Source organism: Pongo abelii, chromosome 5 (genome assembly GCF_028885655.2).
Source record: "Pongo abelii isolate AG06213 chromosome 5, NHGRI_mPonAbe1-v2.0_pri, whole genome shotgun sequence".
NCBI classification, from domain to species: domain Eukaryota; kingdom Metazoa; phylum Chordata; class Mammalia; order Primates; family Hominidae; genus Pongo; species Pongo abelii.
Window position 1 is genome coordinate 106,216,725 of NC_071990.2, and position 23,058 is coordinate 106,239,782.

At 39.8% G+C, this 23,058-nt stretch overlaps 1 protein-coding gene across 7 annotated transcripts; it reads right to left on the reverse strand.

Moving 5' to 3' along the window:
* Positions 1–9: 9 nt before the first annotated feature.
* Positions 10–21,545, reverse strand: POPDC3 (popeye domain containing 3). Of its 7 annotated transcripts, none has more exons than XM_054557928.2 (6): positions 21,332–21,531; positions 10,896–11,028; positions 5,408–5,523; positions 3,179–3,914; positions 1,445–1,553; positions 10–482 (listed from the first exon to the last, which is right to left on the reverse strand). In XM_054557928.2, exons 4-6 carry the CDS (start codon positions 3,661–3,663, stop codon positions 201–203), a joined length of 876 nt encoding a protein of 291 aa, XP_054413903.1. In that variant the 5' UTR covers positions 3,664–3,914; positions 5,408–5,523; positions 10,896–11,028; positions 21,332–21,531; the 3' UTR covers positions 10–200. The 7 variants fall into 7 exon arrangements, with proteins under 7 accessions (XP_054413903.1, XP_063580994.1, XP_054413904.1 ...); XM_063724924.1 differs by having other exon boundaries at positions 5,412–5,523; positions 21,332–21,515; XM_054557929.2 differs by having other exon boundaries at positions 5,374–5,523; positions 21,332–21,515.
* Positions 21,546–23,058: the final 1,513 nt, after the last annotated feature.

The following is a 23,058-nucleotide window of genomic DNA, read 5'->3' on the forward strand; positions in this document are numbered from 1 at the left end:
AATGAGAAATACAAGAAAAATTTGTAAAGTTTATTCACAATGCAGTTGTTGAAAGGAATAAAACAGTTGGCAATGGCATCTCGCTTCTGAATTTGATTCATAAAAACATTAGGGAGCTCTTTTTTTGTATTTTGCTATTTCATTTGGGGAATGATGAAGAGAGAGTCTTTTTTTGTACTTATACATTTCAGACTTTGATGTCATTTATCACAGTATCGTCTGGAATTCCGAAAATGCTGTGTCAGGGGTGATCTGCGTATTTCTGGACTTGACATTTGATAGAAGTTGGGTAGCCGAATATCATAGTGATATCTTTTTCCTATATATACCCTGTCATTCAAGGCATAGAGTTTATCTGCAATGTCACTGCCAATTAGCACTGAAAACAGGCGGGAGATATAACGATGCTGAGCAAAGAGCAGATACAATTTCTTTCTCCTCCAAGACACATATCGACAATCAGTTTCTGCAGTGAGGGTTACCTAAAAAACACAAGACCACGCATAAACAGATGTGGAAGCAAGAAAACTTCTGCCACATTTTACTACCCCAAATGTTAAATTAATTTCACTTGCTGCCTTTTTTAGGTTGAAAAAGCCCACTGACCTACAATATATTGCAAAAATAGAAACTACAAAATTTGTTACTACATACATAATTTATAATATGAATAATCACAATGTTCTAGCCATCTTCAATCTGTCTGTTTTTCTAAGTTCCAGTATCTACATTTCTTTTATTGAAGGGAGAACTACTTGATCTTAAAAAAAAAAAAGGTTGGCTGATGTTACAGAAATATTTCCAAGTCAATTCTGAAGACTGTGGACATTTAACCCTAATGCAGTTTCTGCAGTAGAAAACAGAATTTATATACCTAATTTGCATACATATTTGAGTTAGTTTGTTGCATACACACATATATTTGTTAGAAAACTGTGTAACAGAATAAATGAAACCTGCTAAAATGATTATCTTTCAAAACTGCCAGATGTGGCAGCAGAGTAATGACAGTAAGTTTAGCATTCTGTTGCTGGAAAACAACTGAAATCCACTGGCATTTTAAATTTTAAAAATCATTTATTTTTTAATAAGTGCAGTTTTTTGTTCTTGATATTTTCTAGATGTCGCATTAGCAGTGTTTAGTCAAATCTCAATTATATTTTAATTCCTAAATATGCAGTTATGCAAAGTAAAGCTTAAAGTATTGATCACAGCCTCCTTCCTGTCATATGTAGCACCTGTTCTTCTCATCGCTGGACCTATAAAGTGGCATTAATCATCAGGAGTCCAGCAGAATTGGGAAAGTCATGTATGCTGCAAAGTACACTCCAAAGTCTTAAAATATTCTTGTCTTATCCACTGTTCTGTTTATTTGTTTACTTATTTTTAAACAAACATCTGTTTGAAAGAGGGAGTGCTAACTGTGTGTTCTGGTATCCCTTACCTGAAAAATGCCTTCCTCTGTGGGTCTCAGTGAATCCCACTCAGGAGAATCCAGGAACTGAAGGGGGAAAATGTAATGCAGAAATTCGCCATCAACTGTCACTCTGATCCTATCAAAACACAAGAACAACATTTACAGGGGAAGGAGAAAGAGAGCACATAATTGGGGAGGGGTGGGGGGTAGAGGAAGTGTATTTCAGATCCCTGATGACTCTTGCCCTTTATGATTTTAAAAGGCAAAATATTAAATTCATACATTATAATAAGTGACATAATATCCTGTAAGAGTCATGTTATCATGTTCCTTACACAGTCAGGATTCTGGAATATTGAGTGAAATTCATCAGAAAATTCATCAAGTTGTACATTTATGATATATGTCCATTTATGTGTGCATATTATACTTCAATAAAACATTTTAATGGACTCTGTCAGATTTTAAATTAAGTAGGGAAACATTTAAGAACATAGAGGAGTTCTGCAAATACCTCTGTAAACCAAATTTTTATTTTTTATTTATTTTTATTTATTTATTTATTTTTTTGAGACGGAGTCTCACTCTGTTGCCCAGCGTGGAGTGCAGTGGCACGATCTCGGCTCCCTGCAACCTCCTCCTCCCAGGTTCAAGGGATTCTTGTGCCTCAGCCTCCCGAGTAGCTGGGATTACAAGTGTGCACTATGATGTCCAGCTAAGTTTTTTGTATTTTTAGTAGAGACGGGGTTTCACCATGTTGGCCAGGTTGGTCTTGAACTCCTGACCTCAAGTGATCCACTAGCCTCGGCCTCCCAAAGTGCTGGGATTACAAGCGTGAGCCACCGCGCCTGGCCTGTAAGCCAAATTTTTAACTTTTTGAAAACCATGAGTAATCCCATTATTGTTTCCTCTCCCAAACTTTGTTTTCAAAGTTTATTTTATTTTATTTTTGAGATACAGTCTTGTTCTGTTGCTTAGGCTGGAGTGTAGTGGCACGATCTCAGCTCACTGCAACCTCCGCCTCCCACGTTCAAGCAGTTCTCCTGCCTCAGCCTCCCGAGTAGCTGGGACTACAGGCACATGCCACCATGCCTGGATAATTTTGTTTTTATATTTTTTCAGTAGAGATGGGAGTTTCACAGTGTTGGCCAGGCTGGTCTTGAACTGCTGACCTCAGGTGATTATCCTGCCTTGGCCTCCAAAAGTGCTGGGATTACAGGTGTGAGCCACCGCACCTGGCCTGTTTTCAAAGTTTAGATTTCTATATATGTTCCTGAAGTGTCTCCCCAGCCTGCTTCTCATGGGCAATTGCTAGAATTTACTGAAGAAAAAAAGATAATAATAAAATTTAAATGTTCTCTACTTAAAAGAAAGCCCTATCAAAGAGTCGTTAAAATACTTTGCACGCCAATATAAGTATTCTATTAATTCAAGCTGACATCATCCTCTTCTTGACTTTCAGTAATTATCTAGGAAACAAATATCATATCACATAAACAAATTCATACTTTAATTTTATGATTCATGTAATTTGATTTCTAAGATGAAATATTAAGGCTCTTGATTATTTTCTGCTTCAAGTAAATAATGCCATATACTCTAAATGGCTATGTCTATGACTCAAGTATCAAAGACTTCCTCAAGCCTCAGGGTGCTAAATGCCACCCAGGACTATGCAATACTGAGATGGAAAAATACAGTGGAAAGAAACACAAACAACTAATACTTGAGGAAAGACATGCAAGCACCAAAGGTACAAACCTTCCTGAAACAAGCAAGGAGAGTTTATCAATGGAAGTTTTCCCCTGCATGGCATAACAGTGTTCCTTTTCCAAAGTAACCACTTCAGAGCTCAAAGCAATCGTTCTGAAGACAGTCAAAGAGATCCCCAGGGGCTGGAAAAGGGAGCTGTACAACACTTGGAATTCTCGGGCAAAGGTTATGCTGCGAACTTGATATGCAATATGAACAAATTGCATGAAGCAGATGACAAACAGTACAAAATTCCAGGAAAATATGTCGGCTGCACAGACATCTACCCAAGCCCAGACAGCAGAACAGAGAAAACCCAACCCCAGCAAACTGAAGACATAAAGGAGCCCAAAGAATCCACTGCCACCCATGAAACCTACTACAAATAAAATACTGGCAAGATGATAAATGGCTCCTTCGGCCTCTTGCTTCCAGGTTGTGCAGACTGGGTGTTCATCTATTAGGTTCTTCCATAAACTTGAATTTCTTTCCATGGCTGTATTACTGCCTGTTTCACTTTTCAGTTGACTTTAGATGACACTGAAACAGGTAACTAAGTCCTTTGGTTTTCCATCATGAGAGTTTTGTGCAGTCTTCACAAAACCAGAGAAAACGGACACTGGAGTTGATGCTGATTAAAGCCTTCGTGTGTACGGATCTTGAAAAACCAAGAATCCCATGCTCGCTTCTTTAAGTTCATCTGGGCTCCTGATTTGGATCCAGTCTGCAAATGTTTTGGTATTTCCTATGCAAGAGAAAAAAAAGATAAAGGATCTAATTAAACAAAAAGGAGAATTGTGGGGTACATTTAATGATCAGCAGCATTACTTAGCAAGCTGACCTCCTATTTTCTATGAAGTTAGTATTTTAAGCACAAATGCTGTTGGGTGTTAAATTTCTATGGTATAAAAAGTATATTTATTAAAATTAGCTACATATTTTTCAAGGTAGCTAAGTGCTCTATATTAATCTTATCTCTATGGGAGTGATTCAGTGTACCTCAGAATCACTCGGGACAGTGACTAAAAATGCGGGCCGGGTGAGGTGGCGTGTGCCTGGAATCCCAGCCCTTTGGGAGGCTGAGGCGGGTGGATCACTTGAGGCCAGAAGTTCGAGACCAGCCTGGCCAACATGGCGAAACCCCATCTCTACTAAAAATACAAAAATTACGCCTGGGATCCCAGCTACTCAGGATGCTGAGGCACAAGAATTGCTTGAACTTGGGAGACAGAGGCTTCAGTGAGCCAAGATCATCGTACCACTGCACTTCAGCCTAGGCGAAAGAGTAAGACTCTGTATTAATATATAGATATATATTTCCAGATTCATGGACTGCTTCCAGATACATGAATCAGAATCATTGTGGGTGGGGCCCAGATGTTTGTATTTTAAGCTCCCCATGTGATTCTGATGTGTTAATCCATGGTCCTCCATGGCCCACCCTTTGAGGGATACTGTCTGATAATAGGTTATTCACTCTTTACACATTAATTTGAGGCTTAGAGAGGTCAGGTAATTTATCCCAGGCCACACAGTGGTCACTGGCAGAGCAGAACTTTGGCACTCATGCCCATGTGCTGGGTCCAATCATGTGGCCTCTCGTGAAAGATTTTTAAATTTGGCATGATAAGGAACCCTACTATATCAATAAACATAAGAAACATAATTACAAGTCACATTCTAAGAGCATTAATTGACTATGAAAATGTTTAATAAATTAGATTGAAATTATTTGAGAAACATAAATTTAGTACTACTTTGTTGTATTAGTGGTTATTTCAGGTTAAAGGTTGCATCATATGACTAAATAAATATTAATATTCCTGTTACTTACATATTTATTTACCAGATGGTCAAAAATATTACCAGCTCTGTTCCTCTGCACATACATTCTCTACTATTTCAGCCATATGGTGGAAATGCTAATATGTAATCTGAGTCAGGAGAGCATTAGCCATGATGACAGAGCTATAGGATATATGTATCATTTGCCACCCGGTTTCCTAACAATAAATGATTTCAATGTAAAGCATTCATGACATTGATTTTTTAAAACCATGGTAACATTCAAAAGCCTTGAACTTGTGTGCTATATTTAGTGTTTTATTTTTGAAATAGATTATTTCCAGCACACCTGTTAATAAACTATCAGATATCACAGATCTTGCCCCATAGGAGAAAAAATACACAGAGGTGAAAATGACTTAGCTGGAGTAAAAAATGGAACACTGTAATCACCAACAGAAGTAGAAATGGAAATAAAGGAGCTGTTGTTGAAGTTCCTGATTTTTCATCTTGGATAGTGATTCTTTTCTCAGTAAGTAATGACTTTAAGAACACTGCCAGGTGAATCACTTAAAAAAAAAGAAAAAAAAACCTTAGACTTACAACTTATAGTCATATTGTTGTTTTTGCTTGTTTTCAAATACATTTCAAACATGCTGCCTATCCCTAATTATTCTCCCCACCAATCAATGAGATGATAGTGATGAAATTCAAGACAGGCCAGCATCCTGAACATGTTCAATTTCTCCTCTTTTAAACAAAGCACAAAATTCTATTCTACTGGATATTACAACAAAGAAAAATTATTTTTAAAATACAATGAGTAGTGAGAACTGCAAAATACCAGGCTGCAAATGTCAGTCTCCCTGCTGTTTCAAAACTAGGGTATTTTAAATCAATCAATTCTTCAGGATACCAAACACACCCACGAAAGCCAGTATTAAAAAGATTTGCTAGTGGAGCTCTGAACTTTGGTTTGAACTTCCTTAAAAATTTATAATCCTCAGCGAAATGTTAAAATGATGCTAATAGAGAAAGGCCATGTAAAACGTTCGTAGCAATTCAGAAGGGAACTTCTGGGAATCCTATCTCCTTAAAAATCTTGATTTGTAGGATATATTGGGGATCCTGCATTCCAGGGTCATGACCCATTATGGTTATAAGGGGAACTGTGCTTCCGCCTTTACTAATCTACTTCATTTCATTCATCTGTTACCAAACCATCTTTTTATCCTTGATACCGTACTGCTCAATGCAGCGTGCTGACTTGCCCTGATTAAATTACTCCACACCCAGCCCTCCTCACTTGTTGTGTTTTTATTTGGTCACCAAAACAGATATGCTTTATTAGAAGTGGAAGAACTGACAGGGGCAGGTGATGAGGAGGAGTGTCCTTCTGACATGTGCCAGCAGCACTATATGAATGTCCAACATGATTCATCAACCAGCTGTCTGCCTTAAAGGCCTGTAAGCCTGAGGTCATGTTTTGCGTAAATAAATGCTGACATGCCAAAGTGGCACAATGGATTTCTTTCCTAAGCACTAGAGTTGATCTTCACTGCAAAGTAAGTTAGCACACTGAGCTACAAATGATGAAGACAAACTTAAGTGCAAATAAACACAGTTGTTCCAAGCTCATCTGGGTTTTCTTCTCTTTAAATTGTTAAGATTACGAGTTATAAAGGAATAGGAAATGTAAATGAAGATACAAGGATGCTCAATGAAATGCAAAGTAAACCTGCTGGCAAATTAGCTAGAAACTGCATTTATTGCAACAGAACTTCTGCATTTATTATCTCATTGCCACGAGGGAGGCAGAATATAAATCATCATGCCCAGTTTACAAATGAGAAAAGAAGGGCACAGATTGGTTGAGTCTCTGGCTTCAGGTAAAACAGGTGGTGGCATGGAGCTCCAATTCCCCTTCGCCCCTCTTTAGACCCTCTCCAACATTCAGTGCCAGCTCTCAAGACTGTGAATCAAATATTAATGTTTTGGAGAACCCAAGTGGGATACTCTCCCAGGGCTGCTTTGCCAAGAAAATAAAAATCCTAACCATGGATATTTCAGACTTACCCTATATGTTCTTGTACTGTTCAGTCTGTAACTCTTAGAATACTGCTGGAGACACAGAGAGCCGCTCATGAATAATTTGCTGTATTATTCAATATTGACTGGTTTCCTCTCCTAGACTGAAATTCTAAGGGGCAGCAGGGGCAAAGACAAATGCTTTTGTATTTCTGAGCCCTAGCATTCCATAAGTTTGGCTTAATACATTGGTACAGAAGTGCAAGCACTCTGCCTTCTCCCTTCTCACTCTCTATCCAATATAACAGATATTGTAACATCTTCTGTCTCTATGGGCACAGAATTGGGGGGATCCAAATGTCCAAGATGTTTAAGTGCAAAAACACAGAGGAGCTGGGGCATCACTTTTTCAAAATGCCTGGCACAACCCCAAATGCATAAGGGAATCCTTTTGTCTGTTCACAACCTTGAACTCCTTAAGAACAGTTTATTGCTTTGATTAAAAACAACAACTTGGGTAGTCAGTGGTATTGAGTGAGTTTTGGTTGCTAAGCAACCCACAAACTCAAAATTCCATCAATATTCTACTCATTAATTGGGATCAGCTCTCAACTTTGGCATGTGTTCCCTAAGCTAAATTCTCATTTTCTTAGTTTTTTCGACTTGTCCTTGAGGTGGTACATTTACCCAGCAACTATGTGCCAGGCATATTTTTAAAATTATCTCATTTAACAACCCCAGGAGGAAAGTACTATTATCTCCATTTTACAGATAAGAAAATTTAAATTCAGCAAAAAAGTAAGTTGTTCAGTGTCACATTGCTTACAATGGAACTAAGATTCCACCCAAGAGAAGGGTTCTAGTCTTAGCTGTATCCCTAGATATCTATGTGATTTTCATCTCCTTAGACCGGTTTCCTCATTGGTAAAATGAAAGAATTGGACAACATCATAAGAGCTCTAAAATGACATGACTCCATATGATGTGGAGTAGAAGATGATTCCAAACATGGGTCAAAATATAGAGCCGAGTGGCAGAACTGAATTAAGACTGCAGGTCTTAACACCAGGTGTTTGACTGGGGCCCAACTCCAGAGACTGTTACTTAACTGGCCTGTTTTGTCGCCGGGGCACTGAATTTTTTTCGCAAACTTCCCAGGGATTTTGATGTTCAACCAGGGTTAAGAAGTGTTGAACAAATCTAAGAGATAGGAAGGAGGTGACAGGTGGGGGTGGGGGAGGGAAAAGAGACACCAGAACATTCCACAGAATAAAGGATCTGGATTTTAATCCTTGTTTTTAAGGAGCTGTAAAGGTACATTTCCTCTTCATGTGTTCTCACTTCCATCCTTTACTTCGGTGAAAAGACGTTTTCCTTCCGTACACTCATGAGTCCAAGAGGGATGAAGGCTTGTGGAAATTTTGCAGCAGCCTTCCCTGACCATGGTGGCCTGAAGTGCACCTTGTAAGCTGAGTTTTTAATGGCCTTTATTATCTGTCTACATAGCCTCCATCATAGATTGTGTCATATTGACCATTATGTATATTTTTCCTTTTTAAAGTATCACAATTTTTTAATTTTTTCAGTTGGGTTACATATTCAAGCATTTAAAAAAATGAACATAGATGGTTGTGTGTGTGTGTGTAGAATAACAGCTTTATTGATAGAGCATTGTGTGTGTATATATATATTTATATAAATATATTTGAAATTTTCCTCTGTCTAGCACAAAGTGGTCTTTAGTAAACATTCACTAATAAAGACAAGAGTGCACAGGTAGAAAAACAGTGTTTGAAATAAGCTTGGGATAAGGGTTAATAAATCAGAAAGCTCCTGAATCAACAGTTTAGGTGTTGAATTTAAAAAAAAAAGGGAAGCATGTATTAGACTATGAGGAAGAAGTGAAAGGATCTATTGAAACAGAGGAACGAAGAAGGGTTGAAGACATTTTGGGGTTATACAAGATCTTGAAGTTAGGGAAAAAGTCAGAGGAAAAAGGAACTCAGTTTTAGCCATGTTTAATCTGATGCTCTGAGTCTAGCAGAATTTACAGCAGAGGATAAGGGGTAGGATAAAGGGAGAGAGATTTAGCAGTTACTATCACACAGGTCAATGCTAAATAAAAACTAGGGTTGTTAAGATTATTGAAAAAGAGCATAGGGAGAAATGAAAGTGTTCACAATAGATTGTGAAGACTATACAAAAGTAAAGAATAGGCTGGGCGTGGTGGCTCCTGCCTGTAATCCCAGCACTTTGGGAGGCTGAGGAGGATGGATCACTTGAGGCCAGGAGTTCAAGACCAGCCTGGCCAACATGGTGAGACCCCGTCTCTACTAAAAATACAAAAATTAGCCAGATGTGATGGTGGGTGCCTATAATCCCAGCTACTCGGGAGGCTGAGGCAGGAGAATTGCTTGAACCTGGGAGGCGGAGGTTGCAACAAGCTGAGATCATGCCCCTGTACTCCAGCCTGGGCAACAGAGCGAGACTCAGCCTCAAAAAAAAAAAAAAAAAAAGTAAAGAATATGTCATTAATGTTTATATTGATTACATATTGAAATGATAGTGTTTTAGAAATAGTGGGTTAAGTAAAACCTATTATTAAAGCTGTCTTCACTTGTTCTTACTTTTAAAAAATGTTGTTTATGTGGCTTGCATTATATTTCTATTGGACAGTGCTGGTCTAGCGTCTCTCAAGTAACAGAAGAAATGAAAAGACTTGGCATGATGCTATGCAAACATTGCATATGTATAATGCATAAGTGTATAAATGTGGAAGAATTATCCAAGATTCAGAACAGAGTGTTGATGGAAATGTAAATGGTATTGGTTACAACATTCATATGCTGCTATCACTCAGATGTTACCCAAAGCATAGATGTCACCATCTGGTTTCTGCCTACAGGGGTGGCCAACCCCACTACAGCACTTGGCTCCTTTATCCTACCAAGGGAAGTATCACTTTTTTCCTTTTGCCTGAGGACAGTTCCCCTTTCCCAAACAATTATATTACATGGTTTAATTTTCTCATTTCATCTTCTGATGTGGATTCCAGAGTATCCACACCAGCCTTTGCTTTCACACAATACTTGGAGACTCTTCATGTACCACCAGTCTCTTAGGCTGGAGCATGCTTTTGATCCCCCTTATCAATGAGATCTTGGAGTCTCCTTGAGACTTGAAGAAATCAGAGAACATGCCGACAGGCTACACTGGACTGTTCTCATGTCTCAGCTAACATCACATTTATCTCTACCCATGATTGATCTCTCATTTTATCACATACAGTGGTAGGCAGAATTCTAAGATGCTCTCAACATTCCTGACCTCCTGGTATACATGCCCTGTATCATTCCCTCTCCTTGAGTGTGGGCAGAACCTGTGAATGGAATGGAATAGATGCTTCCTTGATTAGGTAACATTATATGGCAAATGGTGGTGGAATAGTCACTCTCATGATTATGTTAAGTTATATAGGACTCCATCATAGGACTGGAGAGAGATTGGATGTCAGAATGATTGATGTGCTCCTACTGGAAGAAGGCAAACATCCATATGTGAACTGCCTGTGGGGTTTCCAAGGAAAGGAACAGCAGGCAGCCTCTATGAGCTTGAAGAAGTCCCAGCCAACAGTTAGCAAGATAACTGGGACTTTATTCCTATAACCACAAGGAACAGTATTCTGAGAAGCTTGGAAGAGGACCCCAAACTCCAAATAAGAAGCTCAGTGTGTCTGACACCTTGACTGCAGGCTTGGGAAGTCCTGAGCAGAAGATCCAGTTCAATAGTGCCTGGACTCCTGACCCACAAAAACTGATAACAAATATTTACTGTTTTAAGATGCTAAGTTTGTAGTCATTTTTATACAGCAACAGAAAACTAAACACACACATAAACAGTTATAAGTACTCACTGTATATGAGGCTTTTCATTAATAATCTATATTTTATAATGGAATTAGAATATAGATCCGTGAAGCTGAAGACAGTCAATCCTTGCTAGATTTAAATCAGGAAAATCAGCTGAGAATCGTTCCTTGATAGAACCTGGAAAACAAGACCCTATGAGAGACCCTGGGAATTACATTAAATTCACTGTGGTTCCCAGTGTCACTGAAGAGATTTTCCTTTCATATAGTCAGGTAGTCACCATACTGTTAAGCATTTCAACACATGGGCAACTTCCAGAATAGTTATGACATTCATATACCAATCTCCAAAATTCCTGGAATACTATGTTTTCATGGTTGACTTTCAGATCAGTCAGTTCTTTGTAACTGAGCCATAAAGATGGGACAAATACTTAATGTTTTACCTATATTCAGAGATTGACACTCAAAATACAGCCCAGAGAAACTCAAAAGAATTAACTCTGTATTTCTTCAAATTGTGTGACGCCACCAAGGCCAGATGACTTCAGAATTGGGAAGGCAATATCCAGCTGTCATCTTCTTGATCCTCATATGCCAGCATTTACTGAGCAGATAGTTTTATTGTCCAGTTTTTAAAGATGAGAAAATTGAGGTATTAGGAAAGTTAAGTTGGTTGCCTAGGGAAACACGAATGACAGAGCCCAGATTCACTCCCAGGCAGGCAGATGCCAGTGTCTGCTCTCTTTACCACCAAAATATCCTGCTACATGTACAATTTCAATAAATATCTGGACTTACTGGAACAAAACAAATCAACAACATTCTTATTTTCTTTCTTCAGTTTAGATTAAATAATTTAAATGTCTTCTTAAGAAGCTACAGTTTTTTGAGGCACAGAGGGATAGGAGGGTAGGTCCTACCAGTTGAGTCACTCAGCTCTATAGCTGCGAAAATCCTTAATTTGAAGAAGCAGCAGTAAAGTCTCTACTTCTCAAGCTTGCCATTAGACTGTTTAAATAATTGACAGGCTCTGCTCAAGTTCTTCTGACTTCTCCATATCCTGGAAATGGTTAAAGGCATAAGCAGGAAGCCATTCCCTTTTGATGAGCTGCTATGACATCATGCAGTAAGTTTACTGAAGAGAGATTCCTGATGAAAGATGCAACAGAAACTAGATACATTAAGCAGTCGTTTCTTTATATGAATCAATGGTAGACACCTTTGCTTTCCTTTACTCTAAGTGACCTATATGCAGAAAATGAACTCACTTTTCCTATGTTTAGATCAAGTTTTCAAGTTACTTCCTGGCAAACAGCCCTAACAAGATCATGTATGATAGCTAATTGGCCATAATCTCTGCCTTTTCTTTTTTTCTGGCTAAATAACCAGGTGGACCACACATCTGGGTCAGGGGAGTCACATTAGGACTCTTTTAGTAGAGAGAATGCCAGATGTAGATATCACCCTTATTGTCTCAACAACATAACACTTAATAGCACTTCTACGCCACTTTAATCAACTAGAGTCAATTCTGCTGTAACACAACAACATGTGAACCTAAACAGTCACTGCACTATACTAAACCGTGCAATAACAACCACAGGGCTCACAAGAAAATGGGGTTAGGGATATAACACTTAAAATCTTCATCAGTGGCACATTCTTTAAAAAATAGGAATTTAATAAAAACAATAGCACAGTTATATCTATCTATCTATCTTAAATGGTTAAAAATACACAAATATGGCACTTGATCTTAAAAAAAAAGGCCAAAAACTTGCTAGGGAAGTGGTATGGGAATGGTTGCAATTTGTGAATTATGGTGAAGCAGTGGAAGAAGGAATAAAAACTGTGCTCTTTCTCAGCCCTTAAATCCTAGAATGAGCATGCTTTTATATAGGAAAGTTCACAAGTGTGAAAGGATAGCAAAGTGTAAATTTTCAGAATAATACATGGCAAACCAAGATAGCTGGTAGATGTTTGAGAGGTATGTGTTTGCATTTTGCATTTTGCATTTTGTGTATCCCTACAAAATGGGTCAGCTAGTTGCAATTTAATGAATTCACCCAGTGTTTTTTCTGGGTAAAACATGCATAAGCAAACACAAAAGTTGTATTATGCCCAAATTGTTCCCTAATATGTCAGTTTTTTGGAATAATGCTTACTTTCAAAACATGCATTATAACATAATTAACTGTATCATTAGCTCTCAAGTGGCCTTAAAAATATTGTGAATTAATATATGCAATAATTCGGGGCCAGGTACAGTGGCTCGTGCCTATAATCCCAGCACTTTGGGAGGCCGAGGTGGGAGGATTGCTTGATCACAGTAGTTTAAGACCAGCCTGAGCAACAAAGTGAGACCCCAGCTCTACAAAAAATAAAAAAAATTTGGTGGGCATGGTGGCATGCACCTGTATTCCCAGCTACCCAGGAGGCTGAGGCAGGAGAACCACTTGAGCCCAGGAGGTCAATGTTGCAGAGAGCTGTGATCATGCCACTGCACTCCAGCCTGAGTGACAGAGAAAGACTCTGTCTCAAATAATAATAATAATAATTATTATTATTCATTAAAAACCTGTCCTCATGGAGCCTGCATTTTAGTGAAATTCAAATGTTAACACTATTTAAGTCCAGTTTTCAAAACTGCGATCTATTTTAAATATTACTAACTAAAAATACACCTTATCTACAAATAAACTACCTAACATTTATTTCGTTTATTTTATTATATTAGAGATGGAGTCTCCTTGTGTTGCCCAGCCTGGTCTTAAACTCCCAGACTCAAGTAATCCTCCCGTCTTGGCCTCCCAAATTGCTGGGATTACAGGCGTAGGCCACTGTGCCCAACCATTAAAACTCATTTAAAGTCAGTTGTTGCAAAGCCAAAATTGACAAATGGGATCTAATTAAACTAAAGAGCTTCTGCACAGCAAAAGAAACTACCATCAGAGTGAACAGGTAACCTACAGAATGGGAGAAAATTTTTGCAATCTACTCATCTGACAAAGGGCTAATATCCAGAATCTACAATGAACTCAAACAAATTTACAAGAAAAAAACAAACAACCCCATCAACAAGCGGGCGAAGGAGATGAACAGACACTTCTCAAAAGAAGACATTTATGCAGCCAAAAAACACATGAAAAAATGCTCATCATCACTGGCCACAAGAGAAATGCAAATCAAAACCACAATGAGATACCATCTCACACCAGTTAGAATGGCGATCATTAAAAAGTCAGGAAACAACAGGTGCTGGAGAGGATGTGGAGAAATAAGAACACTTTTACACTGTTGGTGGGAGTGTAAACTAGTTCAACCATTGTGGAAGTCAGTGTGGCGATTCCTCAAGGATCTAGAACTAGAAATACCATTTGACCCAGCCATCCCAAAGGATTATAAATCATGCTGCTATAAAGACACATGCACACGTATGTTTATTGCAGCACTATTCACAACAGCAAAGACTTGGAACCAAGCCAAATGTCCAACAATGATAGACTGGATTAAGAAAATGTGGCACATATACACCATGGAATACTATGCAGCCATAAAAAAGGATGAGTTCATGTCCTTTGTAGGGACATGGATGAAGCTGGAAATCATCATTCTCAGTAAACTATCGCAAGAACAAAAAACCAAACGCTGCATATTCTCACTCATAGATGGGAATTGAACAATGAGAATACATGGACACAGGAAGGGGAACATCACACTCTGGGGACTGTTGTGGGGTGGGGGTAGGGGGTAGGGGTAGCTTTAGGAGATATACCTAATGCTAAATGACGAGTTAATGGGTGCGGCACACCAGCATGGCACATGTATACATATGTAACTAACCTGCACATTGTGCACATGTACCCTAAAACTTAAAAAGTATAATAATAATAAAATAAAATAAAATTAAAAAAAATAAATCGAGGGAAAAGAATCATAAAAAAGAAATGCTACATTTTAAAACAGTCTAAAGTCTTAATGAGATTAGAATCATTATCTTAAATTTCCTTTCATATCTGACCAAGTATTGATCAAGGATGCTCCACTAGTTGGTGGGTTTCCATGCATTACCAAGATTTAATATAAACTTGAAAATGAACTCAAACAACAGAAAATAAACTGAGATTCCACAAAATAAATTCCAAACAGAATGTTTTAAAGTGCTTCTGTTTATCCCTTTTTCTCATGGAGGTTAAATTTTCTTTATAACATAGGGGAAAAGGTACTAGCTATCCTTCATGCATTGTGACTTCCAGAACAATTATAATGTAACATGTGTTTGGAACTTGAATTCTAACACCACCCCTCCTGCATCTTGAATGGAGGAATAAGTAATAATAACCAGCATCTGTTGAGTAGCAACCCTGTGTCAGAACCTGTGTGAACTACTACATGTATATTATTTCATAGCTCCAAAAATACTGGGGGCAGGAGGAAGGGGTAGTTATTTTCCTATTTTTCAAGCAAGAAAACCTCTTTAAGAAAGACTTGGCCAAGTTAGAATCCAAATATCCTCATACCTAACCTGCTTCTGTTTATACCATGCTACACTTTCATTTATAAATCAGTTACATTTTAATCATTTTGACAAGTACAGTGAATGAAGAAAACAGGAGAAATTATAACAAGATAACATGGAGAACAAAGATGAGACAATATAAGAATAATTGGTGTCTTTGAAGTAGAGAATTACAAAATTGGAAAGAAAAAGCATTCATAATGGGGAAAAAAAACCCCTGAAATTAAGAACAACAGATTATTCCAATAGAAAGAATAGAAATAGAAGGAATGCACCAGGTTCCATGAAAAATTGATACAGAACTTAACAATGATATAGCCTGAATTACGACACTTCAGGAATATAAAGGATACTTTAGGACTCCAGGCAGAAAAAGCAAATCAATTGCAAGGAAGAAATTTTTTCTTAGATGAAGTTTCCCTCTTGTTGCCCAAGCTGGAGTGCAATGGCACAATCTTGGCTCACTGCAACCTCTGCCTCCCGGGTTCAAGTGACTCTCCTGCCTCACCCTCACAAGTAACTGGGATTAAAGGCGCTACCACACCCGGCTAATTTTTTGTATTTTTAGTAGAGATGGGGTTTTACAATGTTGGCCAGGCTGGTCTTGAACTCCTGACTTCAAGTGATCTGCCCGCCTTGGCTTTCCAAAGTGCTAGAATTACAGGCGTGAGCCACCGCGCCCAGCCAGAAATTTTGAAACCAAACTTAGACTTCTCTACAGTTACATTAGATGCTAGCAGTGAATGGAGCGAAGGCTATATAATCCGTGCGTACTGACTGTGTATTGTCTCTGCACCATTATAAAGTTGAAAAATGGTTAAGTCAAACCATTGTGAGTCAGGGACTCTCTGGAAAGAAACATGGGCATTTCAAACATAAGAAGACACAGGAAATGAGCCCTTCTTGGAAACAGACACACTGACAAAATCTAGCCAATCAAAGGATGAATCAAAAGTTGATACTCGAGATGCCATGGTAAAAGAACCAGTGATTCATCGTGATTTCATTTAGTTATAAAACTAAGACTAAGTTATATCTGAAATGATCAGGCGTGGTGTCTCACACCTGTAATCCCAGCACTTTGGGAGGCTGAGGCGGGTGGATCACAAGGTCAGGAATTCGAGACTGGCCTGAGCAACATGGTGAAACCCCATCTCTACTAAAAATACAAAAATGAGCCGGGCGTGGTGGCACACGCCTGTAATCCCAGCTACTCAGGAGGCTGAGGCAGGAGAATCGCTTGAACCCAGGAGGCTGAGGTTGCAGTAAGCCAACATTGCGCCACTGCACTCTAGCATGGGCAACAGAGCAAGACTCCGTCTCAAAAAAAAAAAAAATTGTATCTGAAATGAAGTTTACAAAACACAATGCAAATGTTATAGATCCTCACAATATAAACATATTTTTTAAATTGGGGCTGGGTATAGTGGCTCATGCCTGTAATCTCAGCACTTTGCGAGGCTGAGGTGGGAGGATGCCTTGAGCCTAGGAGTTTGAGATCAGCCTGGGTAACACAGTGAGACCCTAACTCTACAAAAAAAAAAAAAAAGCTGGGTGCCATGGTGTGTGCCTGTAGTCCCAGCTACATGGGAGGCTGAGGTGGGAGGACTGCTTGAGCCTGGGAGGCTGAGGTTGCAGTGAGCTGTGATCATGCCACTACAGTCCAGCCTGGGTGACACAGTGCGACCCTGTCTCCAAAATTAAAAAAATAAAAAATAGGCCGGGCACAGTGGCTCATGCCTGTAATCCCAGCACTTTGGGAGGACAGGTGGGAGGATCACCTGAGATCAGGAGTTTGAGACTAGCTTGGGCAACATGGTAAAAGCCCATCTCTACTGAAAATACAAAAATTAGCCGGGCATGGTGATGCATGCCTGTAATCCCAGCTACTCGGGAGGCTGAGACAGGGGTATTGCTTGAATCCGGGAGGAGGAGGTTGCAGTGAGCTGAGATCGTGCCACTGCACTCCAGCCTGGGGTGAAAGAGTGAGACTCTGTCTCAAAAAAAAATAAATAAAATAAACAAATAAATAATAAAAATTGGGATATGAGTAGAAGTGAAACTATAGGTAATGTAAGAGTGCCCAGTGCTCCATCCTTTATAACAAGGAGCCTCTGACTGTCTAAATTAATGTATGTTTAAAAAATCTTGATCTCAAGATGTATTCAGAATCTTTTCTCTTAGTTTGGAAGACTTGTTTAGAACCTGTTATCTCTAAGAATGAAGAAATACTGATGTCAAGTTCAGCAATTCCTTCACTTTCACTACAGTTTCTTCTGTTAAGATATCATAATTTTTTTATTTTAAAAAGCATATATAGTATCATCCCGTTAAAAGAAAAACTTTAGATAAATTAAATTTAAGTTTACCTGAGCAACGAACAACTCACAAATCAGGCAGCACTCACAACCAGAAGAGGTTCACAGAGCTCTATCCAACAGCATGAGCTGCAGTTTTTATACACTGATCACAGAAGTAAAAAACCAAAATCACTCGATTGGCTACAGCTCTGCATTTGCTTTATTTGGGCATAGTGTGATGAGCTGGACGCCTGTGATTGGCTGAAACCTGGCTATTACAAAAAAATACACTGTTGAGTTAGTTTTCTGTTTGTTTATGTACAAAGTTAGTCAGTTTTTCACCCAGGGACTCAAAGTAGGGAGAAAGCCTCAGGCTAATGGCCTCCTGCTTATTTAACAATTCTATTTTTTATAAAAGCATTTCTTTTTAATCTTTTGACACATCTTTTTTTTTTTTTTTTTTTTTTTTCAGACAGTCTTGCTCTGTCACTCAGGCTGGAGTGCAGTGGCGCGATCTCGGCTCACTGCAACCTCCACCTCCCAGGTCCAAACAATTCTCCTGCCTCAGCCTCCCAAGTAGCTGGGACTACAGGCACACACAACTACGCCTGGCTAATTTTTGTATTTTTAGTAGAGACACAGGGTTTCACCACGTTGGCCAGGCTGGTCTCAAACTCCTGACCTCAGGTGATACTCCCGCCTCAGCCTCCCAAAGTGCTGGGATTACAGGCGTGAGCCACCAAGCCCGACCGACATATCCTATTTGTGTAAAAATAGAAAGACATATGCAATGATTCTCACTTCATGTTAAAGATGAATATGTCTTGATAGTAGGATAGAAACTATTTTTACCTTTTTAAAAATAGCTGCATTATTTGTATTCTTATAATGATTTTGGGAAACAATATGGTGATTTTATATCAATGTAAAAAAATTTCAAATATAAACATTTAAAAAAATCCATGAACCCAACAACCAGAATTAACAACCATCAACACTGTCATATTTTCTTTAGATTGTTTCATCATAAAAAAATTCCACACAAAAAATTGAAGACTGCCATGGATTGTTCTCCAGGACCAGTCGCTGCCCATCCACTCCGTATATAGTACATAATTTATATTTCTCTATATTTAAATATTCACTAATTAAAAAATACAATGTAAAATGAAACATACAATGTAAAATGAAATCCGGGACTAGAAATCACTCAAAGTGTGGTGTTTTTTTTCAGATTCACACTTAAATTTTTTTCTGATAATTTTGAACGCATACAAAAATAGAGAAAATAGTATACAACAAATTCCCATATACCTGTTACCCAGATTCAACAATTATCAAGATTTTGCCACACAGAATTTTTGAAATTAAAAGCAAAAGCTGTTATCTACAATTCCGCTGCAATTTGTTCAGCTAGGAAACAAACACCTTTCAAAGAAGACAGGAAGAACCAAGATCAGCTGTGCTCTTTCTCTGAGCAGGTACTAATTCCTACAAACACAGATCCATTTAGGAGTCACAGCAACTCTGAAACCTACATATTACTGTCAGCATTGTTCAGAGTGGAAGATGAAGCTCAGAGGGATGGAGATTCTTCTATAAGCTTAGCCAGTTGCTTGTCCTTCCAATACTACCCCACAACACCTTCCTTCATGATCCCATCCTAGCCAATTTCAGTGTGCCAGAGTCACTGGAGGTTATTATTCTGTTGAAGAACACAAAATAAGAAAGTCTCGCTATAAGTCTGTGTGAATTAATCCCTGGATTCTCTGAGTTGGAGGAGGACCCTGCATTTTTATAGGTAATTTCAGACTGGAACTTTCGGTTATTTATTTATTTAATTTAGAAAACACCTAATGTAATTTTCCTTGTAAGACTTTTTCTTATAACTACTTAGATAAAAGGGAGAAACATTTTTCTTTCTTCCTTTAAAACAATCGAATCGGTGATTCAATATACTCTTCTATTAACTGGAGGGAAATTCATTCTCTCTCGAGAGCTCATAATCCCAGCTGACCAATGACCATAATTACAAAATGTGATCTCATCTGCAGTTTACAGACTTTCAGATCTATCATGGATATTTCCAAAGCAGTTTTGAAATTTCTTGCCTGCCATGTTGCTTATGTGTTATGCTCACATACTGTAGCAAATGCTTCATAACATTCTTAATTCTTCCTGGAGACTGTTTCAAAATAAGCAGGCATCAGTGCTCTAGTGTGTCAACCGTATTAGTCAGTCTTGTGGTGAAAAGTATGGGATTTTTGTTTCCCATGACACATTTTTATTTAATAGCACAGAATGTAACCATTTAGAGGCAGAAGATGCACCATGATTCAGCTATTTTGAGGGACTGATATGATTAAAGAAACTCAGCTATCAAATATTTCCCATTTAAATGTATAAAATTTTGAGGACAGAGAATATCTTAGATTTCAATTAATATTTGTATCCCAAACGCCTGAAGACACACACACACACACACACACACACACACACACAGATTTTTCAGAACAGAAAAGAACCTCAGAGATATCTGGAATCTGGGATCAGCCAGAGCTCTTCATTTTGCAAATATGGAAACTGAGATCCAATTTTTGTTTATATTTTCTGTTCTCGTTTGGTTTTCTATTGTCACAAAGAACAATGCCAAGTTATTGTACTCTCACAAGAGGATATTTTCGTGCAACAGTCCGTAGAATTAAAAACAAGAAGAAAAAAATAGCCACTAAACTAAGTATGAACAGGCAACAATAATTTTTTAAGGCTGCTACAAAACTCAATTGCAGTTTGTAGGCTTGCAAATTCAAAATATCTAACTACCAGAATTAGAGTGAAAAGTCAGGAAGCAACGAAGTTTAGTAAATCAAATTGCGTTCAAAAGTGGGCTTCTAATTCTGCTTTTCCATTTATTGTTTACAAACAGAATTTTTCACTTTCTGCAAATGTCTTCTGGCTAAATTTTTGGCACTGCCCCTCTTACTGTATTTTGATTGTGTCTTTCATCTTTGCCTAAAATACAGACCCTCAAAACTGTACCACTGTAACCCGACATGGTGATAAGACAATTCAGTGGTTGCCAAATTTCTTTTTTGGCAAGGGGATCCCCAAATAGAGAAAACAGGTCAGCGCGACCTTTGATGAGGTGGCTTTTTCGTACCCCCAACTCTGTGAGAACAGTGTGAGAGCACTGACACCAGTCAGGCCCTTTGCTTACAGACCGGGGGCGGTGGGGGGGGGGGAAGGAAACTCCCGGCGGTGGTATGAATTCCCCAGGACTGACAAGGGCCCCTAGGAACGGCTTTTCTCCCTTGCAAAACTGGCCTGTTTATTTGGGCTCCAGGGTGCCTGGGGCCGACCTGCGGGAGGGGTCGGCGCGGACAGGAACCGCAGCAAAGGATCCCCTAGACCTCCAGGCTGTGAGCGGCGACACAGCCGGGACCCCAGACCCCGGACCCCAGGGCGCGGAGATGACGGGAGCCGGGAAGGGAGCGGCGCGGGCAGCGCGGGAACGCGGGGCAGCGAGACGCAAGCGCTCGCAGGGCTCGGCGGCCCAGCAGAAGCGCGCCCATTAAGTTGCCCCAAGCGGCCGCGAGGTGCGAGGGTGCGGACAGCTCCGGAAGGCGGCGGACGCAGCGCCCCCGGGCTCACCTTCTTACCTTTCCTTCCCGGCCCTGCCCGGAGCTCCAGCCCGGCGCCCGCAGAAGTTTCCCGGCGGAGCGCGCTGGACCCGGGTGGCCCGCGCGCAAGCCCTCAGCGTCCGCCTCGCGAGTGCCTCGCCGCCCACCCCGCGGCGCTGGGCGCAGCGTGACCGCAGCGGGCTCCGGAGCGGCGCGGCGGCGCGGGCGGGGGCCGGGCACGGGCGCGCGCCCCGGGGCGCAGCCGGGTGGGCGGGCGCGGCGGCTGCGACTGGGCTGGGGCAGGCGGTTCGGCCACCGGGGTGCGGGGCTGCGGAGAATCCTAGCGGCCGCTACGGACCAAAGTTTCCAAAGATGCGCTTCCCCGAGTGTACACCGCTCCCGGTTGTAACATACACCTAGTATTCACAGTCACACTAGGCAGGAGCGATGGGCTGGCTGCTGAACCAAGGCAACAGCACTCTGGCTCTCTCACCCCCGCTCCACACACACCCTAAACAAAATGAAGAGGTAAATCACCATAGTGGGGACGGGAATATTTGGGTGTATTGGACAGAGAGAGAGAGAGAGGTAAATATAATGTTTTTTTTCTTTTTAGAGATGGGGTCTCGCTCTGTCACCCAAGCTGGAGTGCAGTGGTGATCACGGCTCACTGCAGTTTCGACCTCCTGGGCCCAGGCATCCTCCTAACTCAGCCTCCTAAAGCTTAGGATTGCAGGTGTGAGCCACCGCACCCAACCAATAAAATATCTATATTCAAATCAATGAACATCTCCAAAAGCAAATGAGTAAAGGGCATAGACAATCATAAAAGGAAACAATTTAAAAACACAAGTGACAAGCTCATATCAGTAATAACCAAATACATACAATTTTAAAGCAATGATCAGGTGCATTTTTCTTCCTTTGCAATTAGCAAAGTTTTGTTTTGTTTTTGTGATGAAACAAATGTGAGGGTTGGTGATGACCAGTAAAACACGCCACTAATTTAAGAATGTCTAATTTGACTGTTTTGACTATTGTGAATAGTGCTGCTATTAACATTTGTGTGTAAGTTTTTGTTTGAATACTTTTGGCTATACACCTAGGGGAAGAATTGCTGGGTCATATGGTAATTCCATGTTTATTTTTTTAAGGAACTACCAAACTGTTTTCTATAACAACTGTATCATTTTACAGTCCTACTAACAATGTATGAGTGTTCTTATTTCTCCACATTCTTGGCAACACTTATTATTTTCTTCTTTTTAAATACAGCTATTTTCGTGGGTGTGAAGTAGTATCTCACTGTTTTGATTTGCATCTCTCTAATGACTCATGATGTTGAATGTCATTTCATGTGATTGTTGGGCATTTGCATATCTTTAGAGGAATGCCTGTTTAAGTCCTTTGCCAATTTTTCAGTTGGGTTGCTTGTCTTTCTGTTGTTGAGTTGTAAGAGTTCTTTATATATTTTGGATACCAGACAACTTCTATCAGATATATGACTTTCAGCCGGGCATGGTGGCTCACGCCTATAATACCAGCACTGTGGGAGGATCACCCAAGGTCAGGATTTCAAGACCAGTCTGACCAACATGGTGATCCCCATCTCTACTAAAAATACAAAAATTAGCTGGGCGTGGTGGCGGGCACCTGTAATCCCAGCTACTTAGAAGGCTGAGGGAAGAGAATCGCTTGAACCCAGGAAGCAGAGCTTGCAGTGAACCGAGATCACGCCATTTCACTCCAGCCTGGGCAACAAAGTG